The sequence below is a fragment of the Gobio gobio genome (assembly GCF_949357685.1).
Source record: "Gobio gobio genome assembly, chromosome: 23".
NCBI classification, from domain to species: Eukaryota; Metazoa; Chordata; class Actinopteri; order Cypriniformes; family Gobionidae; genus Gobio; species Gobio gobio.
Window position 1 is genome coordinate 30,036,728 of NC_137119.1, and position 12,823 is coordinate 30,049,550.

At 36.5% G+C, this 12,823-nt stretch overlaps 2 protein-coding genes across 2 annotated transcripts in view; both read right to left on the reverse strand.

Annotated features, from left to right (window-relative positions):
• Positions 1 to 27: 27 nt before the first annotated feature.
• lrrc31 (leucine rich repeat containing 31) lies at positions 28 to 9,386 on the reverse strand. Its single transcript, XM_079806028.1, has 11 exons — positions 9,262 to 9,386; positions 9,025 to 9,106; positions 7,293 to 7,508; positions 7,077 to 7,223; positions 6,822 to 6,989; positions 6,120 to 6,290; positions 5,387 to 5,554; positions 5,034 to 5,201; positions 3,510 to 3,674; positions 3,252 to 3,419; positions 28 to 1,047 (listed from the first exon to the last, which is right to left on the reverse strand). The coding sequence occupies exons 2-11, from the start codon at positions 9,035 to 9,037 to the stop codon at positions 698 to 700; spliced, it is 1,734 nt and encodes a 577-aa protein (XP_079662154.1). The 5' UTR covers positions 9,038 to 9,106; positions 9,262 to 9,386; the 3' UTR covers positions 28 to 697.
• Positions 9,387 to 9,657: 271 nt separating this feature from the next.
• The window catches only part of skilb (SKI-like proto-oncogene b), a 9,870-nt gene continuing 6,704 nt past the window's right edge, over positions 9,658 to 12,823 (reverse strand). Inside the window, exons 4-7 of the mRNA XM_079806027.1 lie at positions 12,705 to 12,823; positions 12,434 to 12,630; positions 12,100 to 12,312; positions 9,658 to 11,428 (exon numbers count right to left, since the gene is read on the reverse strand). The exon at positions 12,705 to 12,823 is cut by the window's right edge and continues 51 nt beyond it. Of these exons, the coding sequence (XP_079662153.1) occupies positions 11,219 to 11,428; positions 12,100 to 12,312; positions 12,434 to 12,630; positions 12,705 to 12,823 (739 nt within the window). The 3' untranslated portion in view covers positions 9,658 to 11,218. The remainder of the gene's footprint in view (positions 11,429 to 12,099; positions 12,313 to 12,433; positions 12,631 to 12,704) is intronic.

The following is a 12,823-nucleotide window of genomic DNA, read 5'->3' on the forward strand; positions in this document are numbered from 1 at the left end:
AATTGATGACAAAAATCTAAATTTTTTGGTGAACTGTCCCTTTAATTGTAACTTTTTTTGATGTTGTTTTTGTCGGTAGTTGACAGGCAAAATAATCAACAGCACTCTCGGTTACATTTGGATTTATTACAGTTAATCACATGGTTAGTGTTTTAGATAACAGCCTACATCTTTGTGTCCATGTGTCCAGTGTTTGTAAATGTCACAGTCTGCCATGATGTTTGTGAAAACACGTCATTTATGTAAATGATTTGCGCTGACACATAGTCTTCGCTGTTTTGGGTGTCACATGCAAATTTTCCATTTTTTTCAGGAGACAGGACAGATAAAAGCCAGAGAGATTTTGTTGATTTTGTTTATTTTATGTACACAAATAAATATAACCATGACGACTTCATTAAAAACTGTAATTTCAAATACTTAGTGCAAACAATCAACACTTAATTTCATTTTTGGGTGAACTATTCCTTTAACGATGGTAATGAGTTAAATTTAGATTTTCAATGCTTTATATTAATGATAAAACAAATATAAATATGATAATTTGTGATGTAATCTAGAAATACATAAAATAAAAATGGGTTAAAAAAAAAAAAGAAAGAAGCTGAATTCCTTTCATTCTTCTCAGTAACATCTTGATTTGCAACTTCAGTTACTTGGAAAACCCAAATTGTCAAAGCAACTGAAGCGCTTCTAGTTAACCTGCTGCCTTTGGTGTGGGCGTGGCCAGTCTGTCGCATTCCAGGATGACGTTCTTCTTGCTAAGAACTTTTTCCAGCTTCTCTCTCTCAGCTGAACTCAGAGCCCAATGCTGGAGAGACAGACGGGTGAGGGAGGAGAGATGTGGAAGGGCCTCCAACAAGGCAGGCAGCCAGGGGGACACGGAGAGAAATGCAGAAGGACGCAGACTGACATCCAGCTCCTCCAGTCCCTTTAGACCAGCAGCCTTCCCAAAAAGAGCCGTCCAGCCGCCATCTCCGACGCTGCCATTGTAAGACAAATCCAGCAGCTTCAGCTGGGATAGAACTCCACGCTGGCAAGCAGATTCTGTAAGATCACAAGAGTTTGCAAAAGTCTTTATAGATTACACTACACGACTTTTCAGATCTGAACAGATTACACTAGACATCATACCATTTGCTGACACTGTAAATAGTTACAGAGAAAAACTGAATCATACACTACCACACACAACCAGACTTAGAATTTGTTCCGAACACAACAAATAGATGCATGACAAATTAAAACAACATGACCTGGTTTTGCAGACGGCTTCGATTAAATCAGGATTGGGCCTTAGTTACATTTGGACATTTAAAGGATTAGTTCACTTTAAAATGAAAATTATCCCATGATTTACTCACCCTGAAGCCATCCTAGGAGTATGTGACTTTCTTCTTTCTAATGAACACAATCAGAGTTATATTAATAAATATCCTGACGCTTCCAAGTTTTAGAATGGCAGTGACGGAGTCCATTGACTTTGAAGCTCAAAAAAGTGCATCCATCCAATATAAACATACACTAAAAAATGCTGGGTTAAAAATAACCCAAGTTTGGTTGAAAATGGACTAACCCAGCAATTGGGTTGTTTTTAACCAGTGGTTGGGTTAAATGTTTGCTTAAAACAACCCAATTGCTGGGTTAAAACAACCCAATCGCTGAGTTAGTCCATTTTCAACCCAACTTGGTTTATTTTTAATCCAGAATTTTTGTACTTCAAATGGCTTGAGGGGGTTATTAAAGGCCTTCTGAAGCGAATCGATGGGGTTGTGTCAGAAAAATAACCATTTTTAAAACTTTATAAAGTAAAATATCTAGCTTCCGCCAGACTGTGATATTGACTGCCAGACGTATTCAACTTAGGAAAAAAGAGTAGCTGGCATGACGTATCACTAGAACGAAGCATATGCGTTTTGAACTGCGGGAGGCGTTACACTTTCTGCATAAAAATTGAATACGGAAGGCGGTCTGGCGGAAACTAGATATTTTCCTTTATAAAGTTTTAAATATGGGTATTTTTCTTACACAACCCCATCAATTCACTTCAGAAGGCCTTTATTAACCCCATGGATTTTTTATGAAGGACTGATGCACTTTTTTGAGCTTCAAACTCAATGGACCCCGTCACTGCCATTATAAAACTTGGAAGCGTAAGGATATTCTGTAATATAACTCCGATTGTGTTCATCAGAAAGAAGAAATTATGGGGTAATATAAAGTGAACCAATCCTTTAAGTAGCTTTTTATATATATTATAAATAAAAGTATTGCATATTTAGTGTTTAGTCTTGAGACAAAACAATGGCACTGACATATTTTAAGATCTGTCAGTGCAAGTCGCTTTCAGCTAAAACAGCTCAATTATGAATTTTATTCTGGGACTAGGCTTAAAGGGGTCTCATGTGGATGAAAGACAACAACTCCCAGAATGCACTTGCTTCGCTGCCCTACGAGGCCACTCCCTACACCGCCCCCAGCGTCGGTTTGATCTTCATAATGATACAGTAATTTCGTTCAGTTAGAGAACAAACAATACAGTTAAAAACTGAACGTGTCTTTTCAATAAAGTGTGAGTGAGCCGAACTAAAATCAGGAGAGCTGACAAATGCAGCATGGGTCAGATCTCATTCAGCACGAGAGGAAGTAAGAGCTGAGGTAAGCGCGGCATTCTCAGCGCGTTTCCAATATGGCGCGTTTTCTGATCGCATATGGAAGCTAAATTTTCATAGGAATTCATTGAAAAGTTGAAACCCTCACTTTGCTCCGCACTGCTCTGTTATGAATGCCCGAGGCCGAGCCGAGCGAATTTACATTCTGTGCGTGAGATCTCTCCCCTGTGGGCGGGTTGATAACATGCGGAACAGCTCCCTCTACTGGCTGTAGTTTTTAGCCTCTGGCCAAAAAATCGGAGGATTTTTTCCAGAAATAAAGTGCATAATTCTCTCATCTCAGGGGGATGAGGGTGGAAAGTACCATATTTCAAATATACTACGGGGTTTCTACTGATACAAAGCCTAATGCTAAATCACTGAAGTTACCCTTTAAGCTTTGTCTGTGAAACTGGGGGTATGTGTTCTAAAATCTAAAAAATGTTTGATATCCTCCAAATGGATGGAATCATTGAGGTCTTGTTTCAAGTCATAGGGTTAGGGCAAAATGTCTCTGATTTTAGGCAACTAGCGTTGACTCGTTGTGTTGTGTATTCCAGCCTTAAAGTTATAATTGAACATTCTTTGACCAAAACTGACCTAGATGTAGCAAATCCTCAGTGGTTAAATTACAGCTACTCAGTCTGAGTTCCTGTAGTTTGCAATCAGGCTGTAAAGGCTCCAGAAATTGCCTCAGATTTTCCCCCACACACTTGTTCCACGACAGGTTCAGACTTTCAAAGTGTTGTAGCTTCTGCATCGCGGTAGCTGTGAGGAATTCCAGAAACAAACATACATTTCATTGTTTTCATTTAAAACACAAGTTCAATGTTTCCTGAATTTGCATTGGTTTCATACCAAGAGCGTGGCATGCAGGTGTGCTCAAAGCACAGTTGTTTAGTGGAAGTTTGGTTATCTGAGCAAGAGCGAGGGTTTGCAGAAGATTCGGGAGTGTATCTCCAACACTTTTATTAGACGACAAATCCAGCTCTCTGAGCTCTTTGAGAGATGGAGCTACCTGGACTGAGAAAGCACAAACAATTTCACGTAACTTTAAATCAACAGTAGCTATGTTTCCATCCAAAGCTGTGAATTTTAACTGGAGTGCAAAATTGGAATATCGAATTAAACATTTGTGAATAAAAGCGCAGATATTTGGTGCAACATTTGTGTAGTAAAAATGGAAGTTGCTGCAGTCTGGGAAGCCACTGTGGCTCTTTTCTTACATCATAAATGACCAAATGCAATAAATGCTATAATGTTATCTTGTGTTTGGAAGCCGGAATCGTGTGAGACAGTTCTGGGAGGTAATTAATCAAGCGCCAGCGTTAGTTCTGGCAGGCCACGTAGTCAAGCTCCGCTATCAGCTGATTGGGAAATTCTAACTCCGCCCCTCTTTCAGCTGATCTGTTTCAGCTGATCCTATGCTCTCAATTGGCTTCTCTCAAACAGGGCGCCTTACTTAAGCATAGCTTCACTTCAATCTGCCTGCTTGGACGCTTCTGCTGCACGCTGCTTTGCAACCGACCTCCTCCCCAGCTCCTCCTTAAATTGCTAACTTAATCATGTCATTCTGTTGTCATTGATGCATGCTCTGTTCTAAATGGGGGATTTGCTCTGCCCTCCCAGTTAAATGGGAGGTCGTCCCCAGAATATGCTGCTGTTCCCTGTCTTGGCTTTTCATGGAGCTCATGAAAGGATGGGGAATTCAGAACAGAGCCATACCGCCAAATCTAAATCTTTACAAAATATGCAATTAAAAAAAATTGTACTAAATGTTTGTCTATTGTGTTTTTTGACTTTAGTGGACCTGACAGAATACCAACGTTTGTCCAGTTATCCAATCACATCCTCTGTTGAGGCAAAGTCACATGAGATTTTGTTGCACATCGAGGGATTTACATTGCATTCATGCCAAGTTGTAATTACTTTAGCTGTTCACATCCTCAGAATGATGCATTTCTATGGCAACACTATCAATGCCAATATGAATCTGCAGTGGTCACATGGTACAAAGTCAGAGCTCTCAAAGTTGTAATTACGAGTTCTATGAGGACGTGAGCATTTTTTACAAGTTGTAATCTCTTAATTACGGTAATTGTGGAATGATGTGAATGCACTTTAATTATGTATGTTTCTATCCTAGTTTATGCGCGTCGTCTTATTGATTATCCCCTTTTTTTCTCACAATGCTGTCAGAAAAGAGATGTAAACTCGCAATTGTGAGAACAAAGTCTTTCTTTCTTTTTTTTTTCTAATTATCGTATTCTGTCACGGAAACAAGCTTGCATACATCTTGGCTTTTCCCAAAATATTTTCGATATCCCAAAATTTGCATAAAAATAGCTGTATGGAAACTTAGGTAGTGACAACTTGTCTTACCTAAAGCCAACACGTCCTCCTTTGTTAGACAGCACAGATGCATGTCCAAACTTCTCAAGTGTGTGAGGAGAGCAAGGTCAGTGGCCAATGTGGCAAGACCTCCGCTTGCTTCCTTATTGCACGACAGATCGAAGTGCTCTAGTGCAGGGATGAGCCTGAGTGCCTGGCCTTGAACATTTCACAAAACAAATTCATTGAATTCTTCTCTAAAATCGTAATTATTAAAAAGGTTACTCAGTTATCACAGAAATCACAGTCTACATTTGGAACTTCCTGGCAGGTAATTTAAGTGTGTGCTTGTGGTGTTTCAAATAGTTATGGGTTTATAGGCTTGTTTTCATAATCACTCTTACCCAGGACACTTAGACTGTCTTTATTGAGTCCACACATGCTCAGTTTTAGTGTCTTCAGCCGTGGAGTCGAGCCTAAAGAGGAGGTGAGGTTTTCCAGTCCCTTGATTGACAGCTTGTTATTGGACAGATCGAACTCCTCCAAACTTGACAACATGGGAAGAGCCTCACCTGAAGAAAAATGTCACTTTTAAAAGGAAGTTGATGAAATGGCTCATTATAGGTTTATTCTGAATCCCAGTTTATAAGAACCCGAAAGCAAACTCTTTTTCGCTCTTTAAATAGGTGTTTTAAGCAAGAGGAATAATCAACAAACAAATAATAAATTGTAGTAGAAAGCGGCTTAGTTATTTCACCCTAAAATAAATCAATTATATTTTGCATAAAATAAATTCTATATTATATTTCATAATATAAATGTGAAAAATATTTTAAAGAAAATAAAAAATAATTTTAGAACCTTTAAGATTTTTTGCCATTGTGACTTTTTTTTTTTTTTTTTTGACAATGAAGCACATTTCCCCTAATTTTCCTCAAGTAGACCTTTAAAAGGAGTACTTTTACTGGAGTTATATTTCATCAGTACATATAGTTAACTCAAGCGCTGGATTTGTGTACCTAGTCCACCACCGTCACAAAAAAATTAACTTTATAGTCTTCGATGTCACATGTAATCCTAGCTTGGAATAGCTGGATGATCTACTCCAATTACAAGCGTTATATGAGTTTGTCTTACTCAGAGCTGTAATGTCTGTCTCAGAGAGCTGACAGTCCACCAGGCGGAGTTCTTTCAGTGTGCTTTCAGGCTGGAGGTGTTCTGTGAAGTGCCTGAAATTTCCTGCACCAACGCCAATATTCCAGGACAAATCTAGCACCTCTATTAGAGGAATGCAGTCAAGAGCCTCACCTGGAATATCATTTTAGGAGAGGTTTGCCGATTGTTAAAAATCATTTCAGCCCAAGATTTCAGCTTGGAATTTATATAATTTTGCAAAGAAAAGTCTTTATATTTGGTGTGTATATTTCAATTTTAGATCATGTATGTGTGGATTCAGCCTTAATAAAACATTTTGTAAGGTCTTTTAAAGGGATAGTTCACCCCAAAATTAAAAGTCTGTCATCATTTACTCACCTGTGTCGTTTCAAACCTGTATGACTTTCTTTTGTGGAAGATATTTTGAAGAATGTTGGCAACCAACGATTTTTGGTTCCCATTGAATGGCCAAAATATATAATGGGAGTCAATGGGAACCAAAAGTCTTTGGTTACCAATATTCCTCAAAATATCTTCCACAGAATAAAGAAAGTCATACATGTTTGGAACGACATAGAGGTGAGTAAATTATGACAGAATTTTATATATTTGGGTGAACTTCCCCTTTGGGATGGATGGACAGACGGATAGACAGACAGACAGATAGATGAATACTTCCTGTACCAAGAGCAGTAAGGTCTTGAGCTGTTAATCTGCAGTTACACAGCTTCAGTACTCTCAGCTTCCCTACATGGTGCAGGTGGGCAGTAAGTGCCTTCAGGGATCCTCCAACCAGATCATTCCAGGACAGGTCCATCACCTCCAGCTGAGCCATAAATGGCAGTAAGGTGGCTGAGGTAACGTCAAAACGATAATTAGTGATCCAGACACATGTACAGTGTTACTGTGTGAAAAGCATTATGTCACTTCAACACACACCTAGTTCCACCACATCTGTGGCTGTCAGATCACAGTGGCTCAGGCTCAAATTCTGACTGTGTGGGGTTTTCCCAAGCTTCTGAACGAATTGCTTCACCCGACCCCAGCCCACAACAGAGCCGGCCTCATCATCCATGTTATTGATCACTAAAGGAAAATAAGGTTTGTTAATTAATATTTACATTTTTACATCTTCTAAATGCATCTAATGCCCACCTTTCCCAGAGTCGTTATTTTCTTTTCCTTCACTGGCCTCTGATTCCTTCATTTCAGGTATGCCGCTGTTTCTCTTGTCACTGCTCTCTGATGGGCGAAAGAGGCGGCCCATTGCCGGTTTCTTTCTCTCCGTGAAAGAGGCTTTCCTTCTGAGCTGGTTCATAATGAGATCCAGAGGAGATCTTTTCTGAACACTCTCCTTTCCTTTGGTAGCCTCTGCAATGTGATGACAAAAATAGATTTGTAGTTCAATCCAAATGTATTATTTATTTGTGTTTTGCAAAATTGTATAAATGGTGACGTTTGAGAAAATAATTTGGGTTAATCAAACACTAAAATAATAAAAATATACTATATTTTTTCAAATTGATTGTGTGTGTGTCCAACTAAATATGTTGATCTAGAACATGACTAACTAGGGAAAATCACATGGGGGAAGCCCCCTTAACGGGTTAGTTCACCCAAAAATGAAAATAATGTTTTATATAGTGATATAGCACTTATATAGTGATGGCCGATTTCAAAACACTGCTTCATGAATCAGTGAGTTGAATCATGATTCAAACCCAAAATGCTGAAATCACGTGACTTTGGTGCTCTGAACCGCTGATTTGATACGCTGATTTACACTCCGAAGCTTCATGAAGCAACAGTATTTTGAAATCGGCCATCACTATATAAGCCCTTATTTAGTTTTTTTGGCGCACCAAAAATATTCTCGTCGCTTTATAATATTAATATTGAACCACTCTGTACTCACATGAACTGATTTAAATATGTTTTTAGTACATTAATGGATATTGAGAGAGGAAATGCCATTGCTGGCTATGCAGGCCTCACTGAGCTCGGATTTCAACAAAAAATATCTTAATTTCCTAAGATGAACGGAGGTCTTACGGGTGTGGAACGGCATGAGGGTGAGTAATAAATTACATTATTTTCATTTTTGGGTGAACTAACCCTTTTAAGAATATTGTGGATTTACTGTAACATATCTGGATATAAGTTTAGTATGTGCGGGATGATGATGCGTCAGCCAGTGTGTTATTATATGAAATAAATATAACATTAGCTAGCTTAATAGAAAGAACATCTAAATAGAACATTGTTATAGCAGAAAATGTAAAATATAAAAAGAGGGGTAAACCCCCTATACACATCTTAACCCTATATCTTTTCAATAAAATTCAGTATATTCTGCATTTAACAATAATGGAATAGGGTTAATTCTAATTAACTTTCAAGTAATATCAAAATGGCTGTGTGTGTGTGTGTATTTATTATATATATATATATATATATATATATATATATATATATATATATATATATATATATATATATATATATATATATATATATATATATATATATATATATATATATATATATATATTATATATATATATATATATATATATATATATTATATAATATATATATATATATATATATATATATATATATATATATATATATATATATATAATATATATATATATATATATATATATATATATATATATATAATATATATATATATATATATATATATATATATATATATTATATAATATATATATATATATATATATATATATATATATATATATATATATATATATATATATATATATATATATATATATATATATATAGGCCACAAATAACATTTCTAATTTTGGGGTTCATTGTGACCCGGACAAGCTTTCACAGACCTGGCATGACATACCTGTTGAATCCATTGCTTTTTAAAAGAAGATCTCGTCTTTTGTGCAGGTAAATTATGTACGCTTATTCTGTCCTTTTCCAAACTGAAATATAAATACACCAAATTTGTTAAAACAATATGACTGACAATCGATTTATTTACTTGATTACTTTGTCATGTCCTGCTCATCATCGGTGAAACAGGACCTGTTTTAAAATTATTCAAACAAAATTGTTTAATGACTCAAGTTGCTCCTACCTTGAAATGTTTCTTGAATCTACATATAATGCATTCATCAGTGCGCGAGGATTTTTAATAAGCAGATTTAGTCCGCATTTACACCTGTTACATTCATCACATTCATACCGGATCCCGGAAGTTAGGCTGAACTTTGGCTGTATAAAAACATTGTAAACAAAGAGCTGTCACATGAATCCGGTCACTTTAAAATTCCTATTCATTGAAAACCGTAGTTATTCATTTATGAAAATTGCACAAATCTACGAATCTGCTGAGTGGACAACGGAGGTCTTTAAGCTATTCATTTTACTATGGTAATCATGGAAACGGAGTTTCTGCTGAAATATAGATAGTTCCTACTGTTGGTGTTTTAAAGTCGTGAAGAATCTCCTTAAAACAGTGTAAGAAGCTTTGACATTTTGATTATTTTTTAATGACTGTGACCAAGTTAACATAGTCTTATTGCAGTGTCTAACATTGAATATCATAACTATATTTTTGTCTATATATTACAAAGGTGTTTTCTTATTACTAAACAAAGTAAGTGTTCTTTGATACAAGCCATTGAAAAGATACAAGCCAGTGTATATAATTACATATAATCATTTTTTATTATTTTCCCCAACAGCACATTAATATATCATTTCCCATGATTTTTTGTAGAAAGATGACATACAAAAGTTGGTGGGTGATACAAAGTGTCTCGATCACAAGTGGAGGTAGGACAAATGTGTCATGTCAGACGATACACATAAAAGATGGCACTAGCAAAGATAATTAAGTTACATTTTGTACGTGACAACATTTTTTTGAAATTATGTTTGGCTTGAAGGTTAGGAAACAATACACATATCTGATTTATATATTTATATATTTCTTCAATCTCACATGCATATTTAAGTCAACTGGAAAAGGAAAAAAATCATATAAAGAAACATCGTAGCAGCAGTACAGAGGTATTTATCAGTCATACGCCTGACTACTCCATCCATCCACTTCAATACACAAGCTATATTTTGTTTTTATACTTATATATGTGTTTGTTTGAGGTAGCAACTATATAATTCATCTGTTAAATTCTGGATATAAAAGCAATTACACGCTGATTGTCAGTTTCAGCAAACAATATCAAAACATCATTTTTTCCCCACACACATAAGAATAACACATCTCTCTCTCTGAGCAAAGTACACATAGACCTGTTTGTCTAGATGGTTTATAGAATGTAAAGTTCAAGGAGCATAAACTATAATTGAGTGACTTCTACCACTTTTAAAATCTATAATTTTGTTTTTAGTGTTAGAAGTCCTCGAAATGAGAAAGAATAAAATTCTGGTGTTCATTAAAGGAGGCAAAACATTCACTGGAAATGGCATAGAAAACATTTTCTGTCATATCTGCACTTCATACCACAGTGTAAACATAGTATATTTATCCATATTTTATGAAAGTACACATGCATATATTTTGTACATTCATATTCATAATGAGCACTACCTACAGAAAATAAAAACAAACAAATATGGCAAAAAGAATGTTAAATAGGTATAATTTGACAAGATTATAAACATAACATTTATCAATAAACAATAAATATTTTAAGAAACAATATCAGTTGTGATGTATCTTTAAACAATTCCAATATTCAAGAAATCTTTGTACATTTGATATCAGTAGTCCTAGAAGTGATGAACCAAACGGATGGTGTTGATTGTACGCTTGCAGGGTTAGTGCTTTGCATAATCTCTCTTAACTACATAATAAATCTTTATTCACGTATCAGTTCAACTCAATAGTTTTCAACAAATTCACAGCATAAAGCCCAAACCTACTCAGGACGGCCCATAATTGTAGAATCGTTCCATAGAACTGCAATAAAAACAACTTTGGCATCCAGTTCCAAAATGGAGATCCCATTCCAAAACTGAATCTTGATCACAGAAATCAGGCTGCGGGTTGGTGACCGTAGATCACGCTAAGGCGTTGGGGACACGTCTGCGTCACTGGATGCTGAAGACATGGGAATGTCCATTGAAGCTGGGTGGGCGGACTCCCTCATCTGTTGTTTGAGCTCAGAGATGGTATGTTCCAGCCTCTCTCTTGCTTCTCTCTCCATGCGTAGCTCTTCCTGCAGCTCCTCGCGGTCTTCTTCAGCGCGGTCCAGCCTCTGACGCAGCTCTGATAACTAGGCACAGGAAGCAAGTGATGCACTTTTCAATTTATGACAGAATTTTAATATCTAAAAGCTATAATAATTTTTATAAAATAGTTGATTTGTTAATGTTAGTGTATACACAAGCTACTGCTCAAATGTTTGGGGTCAGTATGTAAAATATTTTTTTATTTTATTTTTTTATTCAGCAAGGGCAAATTAAATTGATCAAAAGTGACAGTAATGACATTTATAATGTTACAAAATCACTGTTTTCTGCAGAAATGATTTATAGCTGGATTGAACTCATTCCATAATTGATTAACTTTACACAGTTATTGAACTAAACTGTATCAACACCGATTTCTACTGAAAATAACAAAAATATAAGCAGCACAACTGATTATAATAAGAAACCAGCATATTAGAATGATTCCTGAAGGATGTGTGACCCTGAAGACTTGAGTAATGCTGAAAATTCAGCCATCACATTTTAAAATATATTAAAATAGAAAACCGTTGTAATACATTTTGACTTTTTACTGTGTTTTTGATAAAATAAATGCAGTCTTGGTGCGCATAAAAGATTGAAAAATCTGATGTAACCAAACATTTGAACATTAGTATATGTAACATTTCAAATGTATCTGTTTTATTCAAAAAAACATGATAAGGACTTGTGTGGGTGTGTGTCTGGTCAATACCTGTGTGGCATAGATAGTTTCCTGGTGTGGTTCAGTATTCAGTTCTTTGCATCTGCAGCCTTGCTGCCTCAGCTTGTCGAGTCGGGACTTCAACTTTCTCTGTTCCTGCTGGACTTCTCCAAGCCTCTGAGCATGCTCAGTCTGAACTGCCTCCAGCTCCCCGTGTAGGTCACAGCGGTCTGTGGCTTCACCTTGACGCAGAGCCTGCAGCTCCTGTTCGCGAGTATCAAAGTGAGAAAGAGTCATCATAAACACCTTCTGGCGAACGAAAAGGAGGTGCTAAAACAAACGTTATGTGATGTGTACTGCATTATAATCTCGTCGGGGTAAAAACCTTTTCAAGCTGTTTTTGTCTGCATAGTGTTGACTGAAGTTTTTCGTGCTGAGCACTATACATCTGAACGAGTTCCATCACCATGAAGTCCTTACTGTGCTCCACAGTCATACCAACAGACTGCGTACTAGCTGACGAATCGACTTTCTGACATTCATCTGGACTGGAATCGTCTAACTGGCCACTTTTTTCTTGCCCTGTATCAATTAGAATCTCACATTTAGAAACATACATTTATTTATGCAATGTCACATGGTGGATGCAAACTGACCTGCAAAAGTGGCCGTCTTTAGGTCAGTGTCGTGTGCATCCTGGTTCTTTTCATCATGAGTATCGCCTAGCGCCTCTGTTCCTGTAGACCCCATTTCCTTTCCAGGCACACACTCAGAG

Excerpts from the sequence above, each read along its gene's own strand:
- lrrc31 (XM_079806028.1), bottom strand. Across the intron at positions 5,555-6,119 it reads GACAGACATTACAGCTCTGA|GTGAGGCTCTTCCCATGTTG; the intron begins GTAAGACAAACT and ends ATTTTTCTTCAG. Across the intron at positions 5,202-5,386 it reads AGACAGTCTAAGTGTCCTGG|GCCAGGCACTCAGGCTCATC; the intron begins GTAAGAGTGATT and ends GAAATGTTCAAG.